The sequence below is a fragment of the Thermobia domestica genome, chromosome 13, assembly GCF_964235325.1.
Source record: "Thermobia domestica chromosome 13, izTheDome1.hap1.1, whole genome shotgun sequence".
Classification (NCBI taxonomy): domain Eukaryota; kingdom Metazoa; phylum Arthropoda; class Insecta; order Zygentoma; family Lepismatidae; genus Thermobia; species Thermobia domestica.
Genome location: NC_137466.1, coordinates 172,125,941 through 172,148,371, shown reverse-complemented (window position 1 = coordinate 172,148,371; position 22,431 = coordinate 172,125,941). Strand labels below are relative to the sequence as shown.

At 35.2% G+C, this 22,431-nt stretch overlaps 1 protein-coding gene across 5 annotated transcripts in view; it reads right to left on the bottom strand.

Annotated features, from left to right (window-relative positions):
- Nucleotides 1-22,431, bottom strand: part of f (espin protein forked) — a 490,027-nt gene that overhangs the window by 225,754 nt on the left and 241,842 nt on the right. Inside the window, exon 1 of one of the 5 annotated variants that reach the window (XM_081736900.1) lies at nucleotides 5,821-6,343. The exons of the other annotated variants lie outside the window; for them this stretch is intronic. Within the exon in view, the coding sequence (XP_081593026.1) occupies nucleotides 5,821-5,879 (59 nt within the window). The 5' untranslated portion in view covers nucleotides 5,880-6,343. Of the gene's footprint in view, nucleotides 1-5,820; nucleotides 6,344-22,431 lie in introns of those variants that run through there. 5 annotated transcript variants of the gene reach the window in all.

Sequence of the window (22,431 nt, the reverse complement as noted above, 5' to 3'; positions counted from 1 at the left end):
CTTTCTTGTCTCGTCTCATTTTGTTAATTTATGTACAAAATTTATGCTCTCAATTTTCTAAATTTCATCTAGAAGTGATCAGAATCCTCTCGCATCACAAGAGGTCCACAAGAGATATGATATAACAACATTTAGATCATATTTATTATTGGAGTATATGGTGTAATGCGTTGCGTATTTTTAAACGTTGATAAATAGTATTCATTGTGTTTGTACAATCATTTTATCGATTCATAGCTTTTATATTATGAATCATGTAACACAAACTGTGCTTGAAATCTAAGATTTCAGTGAACAAGTGCTGCTGACTTCATTCGTGAGATTTCCCGTCTCGTGGACAATAATAATGAAGACATTCAAGAACTCAATGCTGAAAAACACAAAAGCCTGTTACTGAATCCTATTCCTCGCCTATCTAATCTAAGCAAGAGTGCCATTGCCTATCGCCATAAGATCAACCTTTATATAACTCTGCCACTCTCCGCCTGGCCAATCAAAAGATCTCTTTCCCAAAGACTTCCCAACTGAAACCTTACATATCAGATTGTCATAAAACCTATACAAAAAAATATACATTCTCAATTCTTTTTATGAACAATAACTTCCAAGGTTCGATTCACAGTGGGGGATATTCGGTCGAAAAAGTGTAAAAGGTTTTTCAGGCCAGCCATTCCTAAGTGAGATTTTCCTGGGTTTCCTCACTCACTGCAGGCAAATACAGTGATGGTACCTAATATATAGGTCTCAGGCTGCGTCCTTCCTTCCCCAATCCTTTCTTCCATCCCTTTCCTCGGATAGTGTGATCGCCGAGCCGCCATGTTAATTGATGGGAAAAAAAAGAACTAAATCATTAAAATAGTTTTCGAGCTTAAAAATTCGATATTTCTTAAACTACAATCTAAGTTTCTATATCCTGTAGAATCAACTTTTAAACACACTTTGTTCAAATTTCTGTTCATTTTTATAGATAAGAACATAAGCTAAAATTTTGCACAAAATTCTAATTTTCGGCAAAGACAGTTACGTGTAAAATTACGAGATATGAGAAAATTACTTAAATGGTAAAAATACTTTAGGAGTTTGGAATTACGATATTTGTTAAACTAGAAACTAATCTTTCTTAAAATAAATAATTTGGAAAGAAAATGGGAAACAAAACCCCTAAAGTGTCAAGTAAAAAAATATATATATAAATAAATAAAAATTTAAGTTTTAAAATATACTTCATTTTGTTAGATAATAAGGTTAGCTAAGGTTGTAGTTCATAAAATGTAAAATATGCTGTTTTACTGGAAGAAGATTTAAAATCATTAGAATAACTTTAGGGTTTGAAATTTCGCTGTTTTATTAAAACTGTAAATTAACCTTATTTGAATATATATATTGTAGAAAGAATGAAGACGCAGTACTCATGGAGAGATATGTTAAAAGATTACGTTTCCCTTTAGTCGAAAGAGTGTTAACAAAATGTGAATTTCCAGTTTAAGATTTCCAATATGCATCGATATTTTAAATTCAATTTCTGTTTTTGTCACTACATGACTATTCCCGCTCCCCAGATTCATATGCAGCAATTAATAAGCAGGAGTGCCACGTGTACATTACATGAAAGAGTTTAGTTTGATGGCGGGGGCGCGGTGGCTCAGTGGTAGAGCGTTAACCTCCGGTGCTTGGGGTCCCTGGTTCGGTCCCAGCTCGCGCCGTGTGGACTTTGTGGTGGACAAACACCGTGTTCGTGGGTTTTCTCGGGGTTCTCCCGTTTCCTCCACTTTCATCATTTCACTCATCTCTCATCATCACCGTCTCCTTTAGCCTAACCGATATATGAGTGGGACGTAAAACTTAAAGATTTCATTTCATTTTAGTTTAGTTTGATGGCTTGATATTTTATCAATTAATATTGAAAGCGAAAGTTGTAGTAGATTTCTATTACTTCCGGTTTAAGCAAAGATATTAGAGTAGAGATAGAATGTTTTCTTGGGACGCTTAATTGACTGTAGAAAACAGCTTCTCGCTATCTATTACTGTGTTTGCTCTATAGTATTCAATCGTAAAATCTTTAGGTGGTTATTTCAACCACTTCCTGTTTGGATATCATCTCCATCAACGAGCTAGATTCTAACCTTTTACCTTCCGAACTCTATATGGTGGCTAAAATTCATGGAAATTCATCAAGCAGATTTTGAGATTATTTTGTGTCACGGATAGACGGACATTTTGCCTCCCGGATGGACGGGCATTTTTCCCAAACGGACACTTTTTGTACCTCGGACGGATGGACATTTTCGTCTCCCAGATGGACGGACAATTTTATATCCCGGATGGACGGACATTTTTCTCCCGAACGGACGAACATTTTTGTCTCCCAGAGGGACGGACATTTTTGTCTGCCGGACGTACGCATCCACGGACAGACAGAGTAAATATGTAAAGGAGTGTTTGTTTATAAACCAAACTCCTTGAAGATCAAAGAAGATATAACTTGTAGCTTCTCTTGTTCTCACTGGTATTTACCAAACCCCTTTCCATTCGGTTGTGACTTGGTTTGATTGTAAGGAAATTTCTTATCATAGTTGACGTGGAATCTATTTTACAGTAAGTAGATTAACATTGTTTTTCAATGCTATATTCACTAAGCAATTAAGTTGATGCAATCTAAGTCAACCAAAAAGAAAGTTACAAAATGCAACTGAAGCTTAAAATTGTTTTCTAATGTGACCATTATTCAAGTCAATAACTTTTAATGGGAGAATACTAACATCGAATTATTACTTAACTCAGTCACTAATACGATATTCGTGGCTATTTAAAAAGAAGAAAGAAAGAAGAAATCTTTAGTAATGAATTCAATACTAAAATAGCTTTGTATTCTGCTTTGAATTGTAATTTTTATGCGCAATTACATCTCTCTCTCTACAAAGAGAAGTTTGAATAGCAATAATTATAGCATACATGTAAATTATTTTATATAATCAAACTTGCTAAAGAACACTTCTTTATTATAGACTTACTTTTTAATGGAATAAATAAACTTTAGTAGAAATGCAGTGAAGAAGAAAGGCTTCATATACTCACTAATTCATATGCATGTCATTGAGTGTGATAACTATACTTTTATATAAAATTGTATTTCTTTGTATGTGTCATTAGGTTTTCACATAGAAAGAAAATACTTAGATGCACCAGATTTGGTATACAAATAGACATTAAATCTAATTCTGTACGAAGCTCTTTTCAGATTTTTGGCTCAGAGGGGTCGGATTTGGGGTGTGCGTGTGAAAATATTTGCGAGAATTGTATGATGTTACTAGGGGTTTACTAAGAACGCCTTGCATGTATGCAACCCCATTACATCGTGGTTGTGCGGGCTTACATAACAGCAGATTACTGGGAGGAAACACTTTCCCCCCCGCTTTTAATCGATGTTCTGAATTAATTGTCGGCAATGATAAGGGAATCTTACTCTTCTTATCCAGGTTTTGAATTACGGGTCCTTACAGCTAGTAGATAATAAATGCCAGAAAACTGAGTGGTGAGCGGATCATGAACATAGGGAACAGGTATTCGAACTAGATTGGTTTGCACCATCAAGATACGACTGAATAACAAAGTGTTGATTCGGAAATAATGGACTTCGGGTTCTTAATAGGCACTTGTACAAAAAATGAATAAGAATTTATCAACATTTAACCAATATAAAATAACATAATATGTATTTTGACTTTTTGTTCCAAACAACAGCATTTTTGAGTTACTTTCCTATTCCTACAATTAATAATCAAGAACAGCGGCAGCGTAGGTAGGTCGGTAATGCATCTTCTTGCCAATTGGGTGGCCCGGGTTCGATTTCCGCCGGAACGGGAAAGTTTTCTCGTTTTAACTTTGCTCTATTGAGCTCTGAAGTTCATCCACCCTCTTTAAAATGGATACCTCGAGGCAACCTAGGGAAGTAAAGGAGACCGAGTGTGGAGCTAACTAGTTCATCCCATGAGTGCCGAAGTTAAGAAATTATGGAACCTTTTCTCCGCACACAGCCCTTGGTTCTTCATGGCTTATCCCGAAAGGGAAGCGACTTTTGCTTACAATTAGCAATTGTATATTCCAATGTTATACATGTACTACATATTCTTTGAGCCCATATGCGGTGAGGTACCTTTAGTGTGAATGCTCCAGGGTTCGATTCTCAAGGCAGGTACAGGGATTATTGTGTTAGCTAAGCATCCTGGTTTAAATAGCGTTGGTTATAGCGTTAGTTAATAAAAACTAGAGCAAACTTGAGACTGAAAATCCAAAATAATGAAGCTGGACACACGTCATACATCATGCATTTATGGCATTTAATGTACGAGAAATTTTCGTTCAGTTCTTTCCAAAATTTCAGGAATACGCTCTGTACAAAAAAAAAAAAAAAAAAAAGTTTGGAAACAACTACGCATGTTCCTCAAATATGTTGAGCTGAATTAGACAAAAGGTTGTGTCAGTACTACACCCATAGGAACGACAGTTCTATATATATTTTAAAGGAATCAAGACTACTTTTTGCATTTGCTCGTACTAGTTTTTACCAGTAACCAATCCAGTGACTACTAGTATAAAAACGAAGTTTCATAACAGTACGGATGTTCAAAAATTTATTCTCAAACATTATGGGTACATTTCAGAGAAAATGGGTGTAAGAACAAAGGAATATTTCTTTAAAAATAGGGTAAATCTTATTTTGAGATATTCTCTTTACATTTCCCGGAAAGAAACATAAAAAATTCTGGAACAGCCAATTTGAATAGGACTAAAACTACCGTAAACCAAAAGAAGTTTTTTTTCTTTAATCTTCAAATATGCAATACATACAAAACGTTTAGTGACACGTTAGCATGTGTAGTTAAAAATTATATAGAACAATTAGATCATGTCATACGAAACATTAAAGTGTTAATCCATTATTTGACCTGTTTTTCATTCTGAGAATATGAAGATTACAATTTGAGTTAAATTTTGAGAACTCATTTTCGGAGACACAGAAAGATTTTCAGATAATAGTTATCGAAACTTCTTTTTAAGTAAAAAAAAAAAATCTCAAGTATAAGTGCAATACAAGACATGTTTGGATAGTTTAATAGTGTATCGATAACGTATTGGTGGGTAGAATTCAAGTTTAACGTCACTTTCAGCACTATATGATACGTGGACATACAGCTTATCATGGAGTCCGAACCACAAGAGGTCCCACCAGTAAGCGAACCCAGATTTCAAGCAATGAAAACTTGTATGCTAACTATATAGCCACGTTGGTATCATTTTGGGATTATTGTATCGCTGCAAATTAACGTGTCCCATACTCATGGAGCAAGCAATATTTGGTTGAATGAATGTTTGAGTTGTATTTTTTTTTAAATCATGGAAACAAGTATAACCACTTTTGTGAAACGGAACAAATACACCATTTCTAGGTGTCACTAAGTGATTTAGCTGTCTTAACTTTAGAACAACCAATTTAGAGACAAATTTGGTAAAACTTAGCCCACCCTTCATCAAATAAAATTTGGTCTCTCAGATAGCAACTGCGGTTTGTGATAAAAAAAAAAAGTATCACTTGGAAGTTACAAAGTAGGTATATTAAGTTGAATGAATTAGTTTGAATAATTTAATGTTGATTTCAATGAATGAATTTTTACTGAGCTAACACTTTCAAACGAACATTATATTCACGTTACGAGCACCAGCAAATTAATGAATACATATATATATCTGCATACATTACTACGGCAAAATGATTTTATCACCTTCATACATGAGACAAAAACAAAAAACATTTACACTTACCTAAATTTGGGTTCCCTACAACTGCTTTTAACACTATTACGATGAATCACTTTTGCCATATTTAATAAATTAAAAAAATAAATAAATTTGTTTGTACGTTAAAAATATTTTTTATATATAAATATAACTAAACTGTCACATGATTCACTAAACACAAATCTAAATCAACACTGTCGCGTTCATAATCACGTTTATCTTCCGTGACACAAACTAATACAACAACATATTTGCGACGATGGTGACCATACTTTGTGAAAGGCGGCTGAAGAATCATGCTGTTTTGTTACAAGCGCCAAATACAAATACTGATCAATAGTACGTTTTCCATTGATTACGTATTCCATTGATCATATGTTTAGTATGAATCGATAACTATCATCATCACACATTCACTCACTCCCGTTCACAATATGTGTATTTCCAACAAATGCACACACGCACCACCACATGATTTGTTTTCCGCAACAAGCCCGATTAACGTACAAAACGCCGCCGACTTTCTTCTCGAACACACATTATCGTATTATAATACTTTACTGGGGCAACCACCTTCCCAACTGCTGTTACACTGCTAAAGAAAACGATATGACGTCACAGCTGCCAGTGACCAATGGTAAAAGCCGAAGCACAGTTTGAGGCAACTTCCTGAAGCTCTCACATAGTCAGCAGCAGTCTTGCTCCAATGAGCAATTATTTATTTTTCCGAAGAAAATTAAAAAGAAAAAAAAGAGATGCCGGCTGATAATGGACATGTAACATAAATGCGTGTATTAATTAAAATAGCAATGTTTATGTGAAGCAACTGAAAGTTACTGTCTTATACGTTCATAAAAATCACTCATTTAATTTGACAAACAGCAAAAGATTATTACACTGTGTATGGAAGAATCAATGCCTGTATGCAATGTTTTGCGTGAACATTTTTTTTTTTTTGTTTTGTGTGTAAGTGGGACGATTTCTTATGACTATTGATATTCTACAATGACGGCACGGAAGTACTGTACATGTGAAGTGAAGTGGGGAGACGGGGAAGAAGAAGAAATGGACATTTGGAGAATGTGCAAAACGGAACTCATATAGGTTAATGGATCAAATTTCCCCCATTTTCTCTTCTTTTGATCTGAGACAACTTAAAATATCTGTCATCAAATTTTATACTTAACGAAGAAAGTTTTCTTTTCTTTGTATGTGTATATATATATATTTATTAATATAGATGTGTGTAAAACTAACAGCAGGGTGTACAGCAGTTATTTTTCATCTTGATTGGTTATTACTGATAGTGCAGTAACTTTCTAAACAGGAAATTAAATTAATAACATTAATAACAATTCTCTGGTTGCTAGGCTGACAGCAGAATATTGAATAAATTTACATGGAAATGTAGTAACTACATTGAAACATTACTGGATCATTCTCAATTGGAAAATTTATTTTGTGGAAATGTCAAGCAGTTGTAACTTGTGAAATGAAATGAAATTTTTAAGTTTTACGTTCCACGGTTATGCCTTCCAGGCTAAAGGAGACGGCGATGCTGAGAAATGATTGAAATAGTGAAATGAAGAAAGTGGGAGGAAATGGGAGAATCCCGAAGAAAACACGCACAGGTGTTTGTCCACCACAAAACTCACTTGGCGTGAGCTGGGATCGAACCAAGGATCCCATGCACCAGAGATTATTTTGGTTTTTATGAAGAGTCAAAACTAGAAACATTAATTTCACATACTCTACATACGACTTCCGAAAGTTTGTACAAATATATACATAAACCCGATGATAATACAATATAACAATTTTCGTTGTATCTTATCGTATTACTGTAAAGAAAACAATTAAGTTATTATTTGTTCTCCACTAACAACGTATCCTATTATTATGCAACAAAAACATCTTATAACTAAAACTAATAATCGTAATTAAAAAAATAGAAATGAACTGAAATGACTTTTAATTTAATGTCCTTTACGCAAAGGGAGACGGATGATTAAGGAAGTAACCGATGATGGGAGATTCGGTGGAATGAGAATGTGGGAGGGAATGAGAGTACCCAGATGTTGCATTACAACTTGAATGTCGGGATAGAATGAGAGGCACCTAAGAGGTGCGGAATAATAATACAAAATTTATAGCAATAAAGCACGTGTTATATGGGGACATTTTAACCACTAGTTTTAGGCGACTAGGACCATGAGCAAAATTATACAGGGTAACGAATATGAATTTAGCATTAAAATAATTTGAAAATAACCAATGCATTTTTCATTGAGAATTGGTAGCAATAAGGGCGTTAAGGAATAGATCGTAGAGCAAAGGAATAGCAACTAATTTTGAACAGTTTTACTCTAATTTGACGTAGTTTTAATCTCCTCCTTCTTACTCATAGGTGATCTTTAGGCGCTGTCCTCGAAGTTTCAGTGACTTGCAGGTTGAGATGTTTTTATGATATTTATGACGAAGACTTGTTTGACAAACAACTATGGCATTGAATGCCGGACCAAAATATAGAGAGACTCCGGTGTGTTTTGCGTCGTGGTTGAGATTTAAAGACTAAGATCGTGCTCTTTCAATCGCTTTTGACCTGACTGTTTCTTTTACGTCAGAATGAGATGGTGGTTACACTACCAGATTTTTTGAGCGTGGTTGATTAACAAAAACTGACATTGACCAAGTTTATGTTTTTAGATGTTGTTGACTTAACACAAAGTTCTCAAACTTTTTTTTGAGCTTGCTAAGTTGTTAGGTAAATACACAAAAAAAAAACTTACCTGAGTTAAAGTACTTACTTTTATATTTATTACTTTTTTGTTGTAACATTGTGTTATGGGTAAACAAATAAAATGGACGTTTTGTAGTAGCCTAACTATAAAGAGCCAATGAGGATACACCAATTAATTTAACAAAGAAAAGAGGGCGCGGTGGCTCAGTGGTAGAGCGTTTACCTCTGGTGCTTGGGGCCCCTGGTTCGATCTCAGCTCGCGCCGTGTAGACTTTGCGGTGGACAAACACCGTGCTCGTCGGTTTTCTCGGGGTTCTCCCGTTTCCTCCCACTTTATTTATTCCACCATTCCACCATTTCACTCATCTCTCATCATCGCCGTCTCCTTTAGCCTAACCGGCATAATCGTGGAACGTAAAACTTAAAGATTTCATTATCATTTTTAACAAAGCAAAATTAAAAGCGTTGCGTGTAAAACTGTTAAAAAGTGAAAGTTTTAAAGGTTGCTACCAATGTTTATTACAAATTACAAGTATAAAAACTTTTTGCAATAATAGCAAAGCAATAGTAAATTTATTTTTTTAATGTAGAGTTAGCTAGTAACGTAGAACATAATATTGGAGTTAATATCATCAGGCAGTAAACTCTTAAAGGCTGCTTGGCTTCCATTAATAACTGGTTAAATTTTCAAATAAAATAAAAAATGTCCTAACTTGTTTTACTTCATATCTCGTAACACAGATAAAACTCACGGACATGATATAGTCCACTATAAATTTACTTGGTCGGGAATCGAACCAGGGACCCCGCACACCAAAGGTAGTCATTCTACCACTGAGTCAGTGTGCCCTCTAACAAAATATAGAAACAATGCTTATATAAAATGCACAAAGAAGCAGAAAATATTTATTGTTGGGGTAAAATAAAGAAATAGGGCTTACACTAAAAGCATTGGACGCGATTGATTATATGTATCTAATGGATAGCAATGAATCACTTAGAGCGCCCAATGCTTTAATATTAATAATATTGTTCCTGTTTCTTTATTTCACATTACCAAAAAATAAAAATTTTCTCATTTTGTGTATTTTACAAAAAAAAAGTTCTTTTTATATTATTATTTCCTTCTTCTTTAGTAGCATTTCAAACAAAAAGAGTGCTTAATGAATTTCGTGTATGTTTGTAGCAAACGATATGCACGCAAATCTTGATATTTACATACAAAATCATTGCTATTTTAGAACCTACGTGGAAAAAAAAAGTAAATATCGGGCATTAAGTAACAAGGTTGTAACATTCTCATACAAGTTATTATTTTCTAGATGCAGCACGTCTTAGGAATATTAATTATGTGAATTTAGTAACGAAAGCATGAGATTCTGGAATGACCAGTATTAAATCATAGTGTTGTATGATAAAAACGAGTTCTGTATACAGGCTGTAATAACATAATTATCATGTATTCACATGCACTAACTGACCTATCAAGATACAATGGGATAGTTCACTTGAGAATCGAACTACTTTTTTAAAAAATGCAATTGATTTTGTGAATATTAATATGGGCATGCCGTGATGTAATGTACTGTTAGTGAATATTTGAAAAACCCCTTAGAGAAAAACTAAGTATGGAAAATCTTACAAGCAATCATTACGTAACAAATTCAATTACTTAAAGTGTTGTTTCTGTCAAGTAAAAGTCAAAACTTTTAATTAAGTTTATTAAAGTAATAATTAAGTTTTGTACTGTTTTCATGTGTATCATTTTTGAATTTAATGTTTGTTTAAAACTAAAATGGTAGATTTTCTCGTACCGTCTTGTCTCAAGGGGAACACTCATTTCGTGAGAACAAAATTTTGAGATATACGTATATATATGATGTCGATATACAGGATGACCCAAAAGTAGGTATACACCCCTGCAATGATCTAGTATAACATTCTAGTTTATAGGTTTATTTGCTTCGGCTCTTCCGAGCTTAAGATGCAAGTAAAAACAAAAACACATTAAGAACAAATAATAAAGAAACTAAGTATACCTGATGGATGACCATAAGAAATTATGTAAAATGCAATGAGCTACTGTATACCTACTTTTGGGCCACCCTGTATAATTTAATTAGATCCCTAAGAAGAGATTGCTAAAAATCACATTATAAAAATTCGAATTCATTTCAAACAGAACTGAAACATACATCCTCGTATTAATGAACGGGCATAGAAATAAGGATCACACAGGAAGGGGTGGATCTAGCCCAAGGCAAGCGGCCTGGGCCACTCTCCAGTTTTTTTTTTTTTTTTTTTTGATAAAGAAAAATAATTAAAACCATTATTTATATATATTTTTGAAAGTAAGCGTTGCCTTTTATACTTTATTGAACAATCTTTGAAACATTAAACATATATTGGTGGCTCAGTGGTAGAGCGTTCACCTCCGGCGCTTGGGGTCCCTGGTTCGATCCCAGCTAGCGCCGTGTGGACTTTGTGGTGGACAAACACCGTGTTCATCGGTTTTCTCGGGGTTCTCCCGTTTCCTCCCACTTTCTTCATTCCACCATTTCATTCATTTCTCATCTTCACCGTTTCCTTTAGCCTAACCGACATAAGCGTGGGACATTAAACTTAAAGATTTCATTTCATTTTTTTCATTTAAATATATATTTTCAGTTGCAGTTTGCAATGTGTAAAATAATACTTGAGGTTCACAATGTCAATGTCCAAACAAGTCATAATATCCATTGGGTGAGAGTTAAGTCGGAAAATTCTCAGGTTCCATAAAAAAAATTGTAAACACATAATATACTTAACATAGTCTGGGTTCTGGCTACGCCGCCCCAGTTTTCATTTTCTAGATCCGCCACTGCGCATAGGTGCCCAATTCAACACCTTTAATGAATGAAATAAAACAGCTGCATCACGAACAAACAAGAATGCAACTGATACTAGAAACGAATGCATCGATATTTTGAAAAGTATGATGAATATAGTAATTTATCTTTTATGTTTCGTACAAAGTGAATTTAGTTCATATTTTGTTACTTTCGTTGGCAATTAATATGCAAAAGAAAACCGAAACTATAAATACATTATGAATAATTCAAACTAGTAGCGTACAGTCGTTCTTCCAGAAAAAGTGTTCCTGGGGGGGGGGGGCACACGTAGTATTCCGGGGGCCACTGCTGGTACTATTTTATTTATTATTATATTATGGACATATTATTTTGGTCTCGTCCGGGAGGGCATTTTCAGAGCTTCGGGGGGGGGGGGCAGTGCCCCCCAAAGTCATATATGGAAAAAACATTGGTAGCGTAGCAAAAATTTTATCAAGGAGTGGTGTTCCAACTACAAAGATCAGATCATTTTACGTGTTTGTAAGCATGTTAATATGGGAAATGCTTATTTTTGCGTTTCTTGCTCAATGGAAAGGGTCCAAGCCTGGAAACCCCTTTGTGTACGCCACTGCTTCAAATCATAAATACTCAAACTTTAATCAATATCTATAACTTCTGTTTCCGGATATTTCTACAATAAAATGTCTCCAAACAAAATTAAAGCAAACAATCATTGTTTACACTAAAACCAGTTTGATTTTCTGTCCATGTCGCTTCAAATTAGCTGATGCTATATAACAATGGAAAATATTTTCATCCTCAAAAAGAGTTCCTTTCGGTTGATTGCTCTGAAATTAGAGGTTTTGTTTTCCTTTCCTTTTCCGGCAATAAAAACCACATTCGATAATTACGGTCAAATATTTAAAGCTTTTAACAAAATAGCTGATGGCAAGGAAGCTTCCCCCGGAGATAACTTTCCAATATCTCAAAGTGGACTTATATTTTAAAATGACAATTTAAAATGAAACAACCCTAAGCCCTGCTTCAAAACGATCTGTACTAGGACTAAGTTATACCAAAATACATTTTCGTATGAAAAACAGAAGGAAACGGTACGATATGCTGCCTGTCAAGTGTCAATATGTGGGAAACACACTGTCAGCATCTTCTGGAAATGTAATGGGTGACATCAGCACAGTGATGAGACATGGAGTAGAACAGCGTCTTATTGAAATACCTACTGTATGTATCAAGAGACATAAGTAGAGTGTTTACAATAAGATATTTATATCTTTAATTTCATTAGAAATTTCCAACTCAAAATATAAATAGTATGAACATATGCAGAGCATATACTGAAAACTCGCTCTAATTATGTAAATATTTTTTTTAAATGTAATCTTTATGTGATAATGACAATAAAAATGTTATTCTATGCGACAATGATAATCAACTAATTGTGTTGTTTATGGGATAACAGAAATTGATTTCATAAAAAATTTTGATAATAAAAATAGATATAACTTGTAATAAGAAATGGTTTTATATAAACGCATTATAATTTTATATGCGATTTTATTTTAATAATAATAATAATAATAATAATAATAATAATAATAATAATAATAATAATAATAATAATAATAATAATAATAATAATAATACATCAGAGAATGTCAACATATAGAAATGTGCTCAAAATAAATTCCATACAAAGTCATAAACAGCTATAAAAACGATTATATTGTAAATGAGCGCCGCGCTCACCTGTCGACCGCTCGCGTCACAAATCAAGAATCGACCGTTCCCAGGTTAAAATAAAATTGCTGTGCAGTACCTAAAGATACATGAAGTGACAGTAGATGAACGATCAACTACTACAAGCTTTGAAAGTAAAATAAATTACTAATTTATGTAAACACTTAGACTATACACGAATATAAGGTACTCTTATTTGTACTTCATAAAACAGAATTTTGTATTTTTCGTTGCATAAGAATGTTCAGAGAGGTATTGTTGAAAACTTCTATAATAAAAGAAGTTGAAAAAGTTGTTGAATCACCTTTCTTAATCAAGTATGATGCAACATATTCGACCTTTTACGATTCCTTCTCCAGTACAGCTGAAGATAAGGAAATCGTATCGTACGTAGTCTTTACATCAAAAAGGACAATTTTTGTGAAACTGTAATTTTCTGGGAACTTTCGGATTTAATTTACATTGTTTTACATTTAGATAAGTTTTCAGAAGTAATTTATTATTCTTATTCACATTCTTCCACTGAATATTTTCACTATGGAATTTGGACATCCCCTCCAAAGGCCTTGGACCTTTCCTGAAATAAATTTCTGTAGAAAAAATATACATGCCTGCTTGTCAAAGTTACGTTTAAACATTAAACGCAATTAATCATACTTACATAATCATACTTGTACAAGGTGATATAAATGAGGACAATTTAAGATATATGGTATTTGATAGACCTGTTGAATGGTGCTGCAGTAACGGGTCTCGGGTCCTTAATGCATAACTGTGATCCCGTATTCTTTAACCTATATATTTCTAATTAACGTTTTATGGTACCGAAAACACATTACAAGCCATGAAGCGTCAACAGACCATATCTATCCACGTCTTCTCTTTAATTACGAAAGGGCGTGAGTGAACAATTGATATTCCAGTATTATAACCGAGAAGTCTCAGGTTCAATTCCAAGGCTGGCTATACAGATTCACGTTTTACCAATGTCTTCAGTTGTACTACGCAAATGACGAGAAGATTATACGAGGCTATGACTGATTTTCCTTTAAAAGTTTCTTTGCTTCTTCCATCGCTAATGTCTCCACTGAAAATCCTTATAGTCGTGCATGAAAAATTGTTAATTGATAATTAATAATTATTCATCATTTCTTGAGATAATTCTTTTCTTTTTCAAGTACATACCAGTGATGTGTTTTAGAATAAAATTTTAATACAGACAGAAAGAATGACATGAAGAAGGTTGGATTATCGTTACGGATTTTCTTCTAGGCATATTTATTGCTGCCTATTCGCCTATGAGTTAGCCTATTAGAGGTTTCCACGGGCTCGGGCCGAGCCCTCGAGCCGGACTCGGGCCTTCAAAGCATATATCACTTCGGGCTCGAGCCGGACTCGGCTCGTAAATTTTTAAATATACAACTATACTTCTGGGGCCTTTTCGGGCCTAACTTTGTAAATGCACTGTACAACGATATTTATTGGACGTTTGGACTGTTCTTTCTGAAGGACTTTTAAAGCACAACTGCAAAATTAAACTTCTAATTGCTGTAAATAAGAATACAATTCATGCTTAAATTATAAAGTTTCTGTAATTCGGGCTTATTTCGGCCTCATTTGATTATCATACGAGCTCGGGAAGGGCTTGGGCCTAAATGCTAGAGCATATTTCGGACTCGGGTCGGGCCTTACATTATAAATTCACGGGCCGGGCCGGGACGGGCCCGGGCTAAAAATTCCGGCCCGTGCACACCTTTATAGCCTATTGTATTGAAACTAAAAAAAGGATCAGACGAATAATTTTATATAAGAAAATAGCGTCCCAGTGGAGCTCCGTCAATTTTTTTTTACTTGTCCCGAAAACGAGACGAAAAATGAATGACACTGTTTTAGTGTTACAGGATTCATAGTGAAAAACTATAAAGTGATAAAGTTATTGTACGAACACAATAAAGAGCATTTATCAAGGTTTAAAGATACACACACCATTACACAATATACTTCAATAATAAATATGGTTTAAATGTTGTTATATCACATATTTCTTGGATCTTTCGCGGCACAGAATTATTCTAATTAACTTCTAGATGAAGTTAGTAAAAAATGAGACCACAAAGTTTGTACATACATTTACAGAACGGGGCGAGATTTTTTTTAAAGGCGAAACGAGGAAAGCTTTCCGAGTTTGTAGACAAGATAAGAGAGAGAATTCTTGGACAATCGAGACGAGACGAGATTTTTTACAAAAGTGTACGAGACGAGACGAGAAAACCTTATTTCCCGTCTCATCTAATCTCGTGGGCAGCACAAGCCCAGACGGAGAATTTTCTACAAGAACAGCGTGATAAAGCAGGTGAAGAAACGAGCTTACAGAAGCGGGCACAGATTTCATATAAACACCAGCCCAAGCTGACTCTAAATAGCACTGCTTTCGGGTAATTTTTGTTTGAATGTCTAACTTCAATATCATATATAGCCTGACCATAATGATTTGAAACCTATGATGTAAAAAACATTCTTATGTAGTACAAAGTTTTGAAGGGGACCAAATTACTGCGCTTGGAATATAATATTAAAATACAAAATGTGTATAGTTCGTTTCTTCAATCGAAGTGCAGTTTCGTATATAAAGAATTCCGCCTTCTACATGTGGTGGCTAGTTCCATAAATAAGTCATCGTCTGAGAGATCTTGCGGAAAACACTCCCAATAACTAAATGACTAACCAGAACTCTTATTTCGAACGATTGACAGTCGCTTGTCAACTCCACGTGGAGTCTTCGTTGCCACAGTTCCCAATACTGTTCTTTAAGTTAGTACTCGATTCCCTGTTGCCAAAGAATAGCTTCCTTGTTCTTACATTGACTGAGATCTGTTTCATATTAGCCATAGTATTGGGTAGAAAGAACAGACACAGTGCGTGTTAAGAGGCCTTATCACTGAGAAATTAAAATACCGCTAATTTTACAGTAATTCCGTGATATCTTCAAATAGATAAAAGATAATCGAAATGTGGAACAAGAGCGCCCTAGACAATATTATTTTGCATGAGGTACCGCTATCACGAGTCACCTGGTAGCTTTCCGTTTGCAGCCATTTAGAAACGCGAAAATAAATACCGGGTTTCTAAATGGCTGGAAATTGAAAGTAGATAAGTGAATGGTGATAACGGTATCTCATGTAAAATAATATTGTCTAGGGAGGTCTTGTACCATTTTTTGATTACCGGTATCTTTTATCTATTTGAAGATATCACGGAATTACTGTAAAATTAGCGGTATTTTAATTTAGCCGTGATGGGGCCTCTTAAGACGTTGTAACCCTGCGAATGTGGTCAAAAGAGGGAGGGAGGGATGTTGTTGTAAAAATCAGCATGGGAGCTTCAAGGAAATTTGCTGAACTGCGCTCCTATTGAGTGAATACACTATACATTTTAAGAGACAAGCTCATGGTTGAACTAATCAGTTAGTCTTTTTTTTTAAAAAAAAAAAAAGAAACGACACAGTATTGACTTTTGCACGTTGCACACAAACAGTGCACGTGCGAACAATAAGAAATCACTGGACAGTAAGTATCTTCCGTCACGAAATGGGAGGGAGGGGAAGAGACAAAGAAGAAAACATGCTCAGAATTAGAGATGACCATGTAACTTCGGGATATGTGGAACAAAATTCCCGTATAAACAGACACAACAAGTGAATTATTGAAGAGGAAAAGACGAATCGAAGTCATCTTCCGTTCCAACAAAGAAAATCTTTTATATATTTCATATGAGTAAAAAAGAGTGTAGTGATAAGAATCTTTAAGTCGACTAGGCACTGCTTCAACGCACACGATGTCCCCATGACACACTGACAAACATTTTACCTTCTGGCTGGCTGAGTTATCTTGGCAGGAATATACCATTCATACACACACACACATGTCTCCTTGCATGACAACACATATGGAATGACACTGATCAACAAGTTATACCTACCCACCCACTTCTCACACGTTGAGGAGTGAAGAACACTAAGTGGTTAAATGAATTACCCTTATCAGTTTACTCCCACGAGCAAAAAAGAATAGCGTTAATTCTAAATATATATAATATATACGTATCTAATGCAATATATCACATACAATACTACCATAATGCATCATGTAAAAATGTATATCATGACTTAGTTATCGATGATTAAACGAAAAAAAGTTAAATAAACTTTAAGTTATTCTTAATTATAATATGTTGCAAATTTCCTCTTATAGTAGAAATAAATAGGAAATTCATTTAAAATTCCGTATAGAAATTTATTTGTTTTCTAAAAAAAACAAACGTTTTTACATTTATATTCCACTGAAGCGATTAGCGAGTTTTATTTACGATCTTTAGAAGTCCTTACATATACTTTTCAGTTTATAAACGCCTTGTCTTTGAGTATTCTGACCAAAAAGACGATCCTAGCCCATTTTCATAATCTACAGTCTTGTTCAAAAATAATAGGGTCAACCAACTTTCAATGCAAAGACCTGCACTCTCATCTATTTACGATTACGTGTTTCTTGCCACGGTATTGTTCTTTGCTGATTTATCGTATATCACAACCGTAAAGATTTACTCAAAGTCGACCCATAAGTTAAGGGTTGCCACATGACTATATTATAACAATCAAATCCATTATACGTATTTATAAACGGAATACATGCAAATGATACCAAACATGTTATTCCAAGTACTCCGCTATCGGCTGTTAACGCCACAGTTAAATTTATTAAAGTTCAAGCTCTTAAGATAATCATTTGTATTATTAAAAACCAACCAAATGCGTTTCAAAATTGACATTACGTACACATTGAGTGTATTTGAATCTTTAATCAAAGCTGAATCTAGACATATCATCAGGACCACCTATAAGAGGGATGGTAATCTCGACAAATGTCGAGGACCTGGACTTTTGGGAGAGGATGTGATAAAAAATATATATATATATTTTCTTTTAAATTTTTATAACTTTTCTAGAGATTAAATTAAACAAAATTAGATTTAAATATATGGATTTAACAATCTTTTAAACGCATTCGGTACCAAGAATACAGTTTAGTCCATTGATAATATAAGAGTTTAGTGACCTTTGTAATAAAATCAGATGAACATGAATGTTCTTTAGCCAATTGAGATCTTTATCTATATCAGGTATGTGGCAATTGGAGCAGGGGGTAGGCCAATCACAGAGGACTTACTGGTGTTGAGGGCCATATGACGAGACAATATAGATAGAACATTTTCATAACAATCGAATGGCCATATTTAATAGAGAAACTCGTTCGTCATATACTAACATCACAGGTACACAAAAACTGTTATAACCGTAATCAAAATATTTATTTGCTAAAGAAAAACAAAAAATCTATTTATTTATCATTTTATGGGGGATTTGATTCTTCATGTTCTGAACTTTGCGGATGTTATTTTCCAAGGAAACATCAGTTATGCAGGAAATATATACAATTTAGTTTAAGATTAGGTAAGAAGTATATTTTCAATTAGGAGTCAGGCAAGTCGGATTAAAGGGTTCAGTGGGCCGGGACGGGCCCAGAGGCCGGCTGTTGCACATGACTGATCTATATTAATACAAATTAATGTGACGATGTTTGACGACTAACTCATTCTAGACCGTTGCATCTACATTGATAAGTTGTGGTACAAGAGTGGACCATTGCTTAACTTAGGTTTTTACCATATTTTCGAGAAGATGGAAGTAGGGCTGAGGGTTGAAAATTAAAAATAATTGAAAACAACTGATATTAGTGTCCAATTTATAGTTTTCGGAGACGCTGAGATGAAGAGTGACACTCTCGATGTCACTTAAGTCCAAATACTGTACATCTCTAATGCGTTCTCTAACGAGGTAAATGTATTCAAATCTTTTTCGTAAACCTATTCTCCCCGTGCGAAGAACAGGCATTTCAGCTAGTTTCAAACTAAATTATTGAAACTTCGTTCGTGCACTTGTGATAATATAACCTTTTAAAGAGTTGGGTGAGCATTAAAAAAAAAAAATAAATAAATAAAACTGTACCTTTGCGTGTACAGTACAGCATGGATTAGGGTGCTCAGTTCCTTTCGGATTCAAAGCAATGATGGACGCTTGGGGGAGGGGGGGTTTCCAGGTTTTAACCCTCCTGAGCAAGATATGTAAAAATAAACATGTACCACATTAACATTTATCACAATTAATGCGAGCAGTTTCAGTGAGGACAGTTGATTGAAACAGTGTAAAAAGCTTTATCAAATCACTTGTCCGCAGTGAGGTTTTGCTGGGTTTTACCTCATACACACCAGAATCGTACCTCACATGATGGTCCCAGGTCGCTTCCTTCCTTCCCCATTAATTTTTTCCTCCTCAATTCTCCGGGCAGTGTGTGATCGCCGACGGATATCATTCCTCATACGCATCTAAGGCTAAGTTAACTTAGCCTTAGATGCTGAAAACTCAGAAATCTAATTTCTAATCCTAATCCTTGAATTTAGGTTTTAGAATGACATTTTTGTGAAAAACGAATGTCGTAACATGTGGCTACGAGGGACATTCATAAAGTAATGCCTTCAAGCCCACTACTTGGACAAAAGTACTGCAAATATTTTGAACTGTTTATCATTAATGTACTGATGTTTAAACTATAGAATGTCATTTGTTTTACCTTCCTATCTCTTCTCGTTCCAGGTTAATGGAGCAACCCATGGCATCCAGCGGTGACGTCCAGTTGAAACAGTGGGCAGTCATTGAATTTCTGACTGCGAAAGGTTGAGAGCCCAGCAACATTTATCGACATATGATTGCAGTTTACAGGAGTGCTTTGTTGATGTCAGCACTCTCAATCGATGGTGTACCGCCACACATCTTCTCCTCCGCCAAAAAATTCAAAGTTGCCTCATCTGCTGGAAAAGTGTTGACTGTCTTCTGGGGTTGAGGTGGTGTCGTGCATACTGAATTTCTCCGAAACGGTCAGTCAACGAACTTAGGTCGCCTCGTTGACATCCTAAGCGACTGCGGTTCATGTTGCAATGCACTCCCAAATATAAACAAGCAATTTTGCATCACGACAATGCTTGTCCGCACACAAGCCACAAAAACTCAGGAAGCACTGCAGCGCCTGAGGTTCACATACATTCTGCCTCATCCTGTCTATAAGCCGGATCTTGTGCCCTGCGACTTTTGGCTGTTCTCCCAAATTTAAAGATCATCTTAAGGGCCAACGCTACAGTTGTGACACGGAGGTGGCAATGGTGTCGCCAGCACCACCTCTATCATTCGCCGACTACATTAAAAACCCAGTTTCGCGTTGGCGCAAGTGTATTGCCCGTAATGGGGACTTATGTTGGAAAATGATGCTATCATTTGCAGCTGACATTGTAAGCTTCCCACTGATACATGTATAGGTACTATTGTCAAAACACATATAAAGGTATCCCCTTGGAAACACTACTTTCTGAAACACTCTCTTATAATTAGAGCCGTAGCAAGGCAAAATGGTGTCTTTAGCAACAACTCATTTTTTCTCCAGATTATGCTCTTATCTTTTTCAGAGCATACGCCTGTCTCTAAATTCTGCCATTTTTTCCTTTTTACCTCGTCGAGATACAATAATATATAATGATAGTGACCTCTATACAATCAGGGTTCGATTCTCGGTGGGGGCTAGATTTATGTTTTCTTTTCACTCTTGGGCCGCTGTGGCTCAGTGGTAGAGCGTTCATCTCTGGTGCTTGGGGTCCCGGGTTCGATCCCAGCCCACGCCAAGTGAACTTTGTGTTGGACAAACACCGTGTGCGTGGGTTTCCTCGGGGTTCTCCCGTTTCCTCCTACTTTTTTCATTCCACCATTTCATTCATTACTCATCATCACCGTCTACTTTAGCCTAACCGGCATAACCGTAGGACATAAAACTCAGAGATTTAATTTCGTTTCACTCTTGTTCAAATGATCCCGAGCATGGTGCGAGCACATGGCCTGTGGGGAACAGCATCATTTCAGTTTTGACTTCGGAAAGGTGGGAGGGATTCGTAAAAAAAAAAAAAAAAAAAAAAAAAAGTGCAGTTTCATTGAACATGAGATACCGCTTACCGACTAAACCTAACTAACGGTTCCACTGCACGATAACCTTGTCCAATTTCAAAAGATGCTACGAAAGATTACAATTGCTCTTGAAAAAAAAAAATCTTTTTAAAAATCAAGTGACGTAGCTTTTCTTTAAAAAAGAAAACCTATACCATCTGCTTCTACTAAGCAAACAAGGAGAAAAACACACATAAGAACTACAAAGCATTACAATGTGTGCGATTTAACAAGAAACGCTTTGCATATGTTAATAATAAGAGTATTTGTTCAAGTACCGCATTGAATTGTTCCATTTTTAAGAAATAAATACCTTTTTTGACTTTGAAAAATACAAGAATAGAACTTTTTAAACAAATATTATAATAAAAAAATCAACTGTTATTTAATTCTGTGACTTTCTGGCACAAAATAATACCGTTACCTTACTTTTTGCTATTTCTTTTTTTTTTCTAATATGACTTGTTTTAATAATTACTCTGTTTTTAATAATTAGAAAACGTGACTTTGAACTTCTAACAAGTGAGTTACTGTAACGTATTTTGTTGGTCATTAGTACGAAGCAAAATGTTATCTTAACTCATTTGCATTTTACGTCGATTGTAAATCTTGGACATTTGCAAACGTCTACGTGAGCATATTTTTCTTTTTTCCCTTTTTCTCATTTTTCATATAAATTGTGCAGCAAAAGTATTTTTACAATGCTGGGAGACGTATTCCACCAACAAAAACAAGCCATATGCAAGTAAACATAACTTCCTTAAGGATAGTTTTGAGAGCCCGGAGGGTCTGGTGTGATGAATCCTTCTGTGCACCTTGTCCTCTGAGAGCATCCCAGGCATGTTCGATGAGATTAAGATCTGGGGAATATAGTGGCCAATTCATATGATTGATGTCCAGGGGGGGACGAGCGAGGCGACGAACCGAAGTAGGGGGGTGTAAAATTCGGGAGCGAAAAGAAAAGAAAAAAGACAGGAAAAATTACTTGGAATATTACTAGTATGTACTTAAATCCTCTTCCTGCTTTAGGAAGTGGACCTATAATGTTACTCATGATAGGAAAATCCATGTGAACACACATAAAAGGGAAGGGAAAAAGTAATAAAACTGCTCAAAATCAAGGAAAAGCAGGGTTTATTTTTGGAAATTTTATTACGTTTTGTGACAACCATAGTGGTGCTTCGCGGCTGGTCTGTTGACCTCAGTCA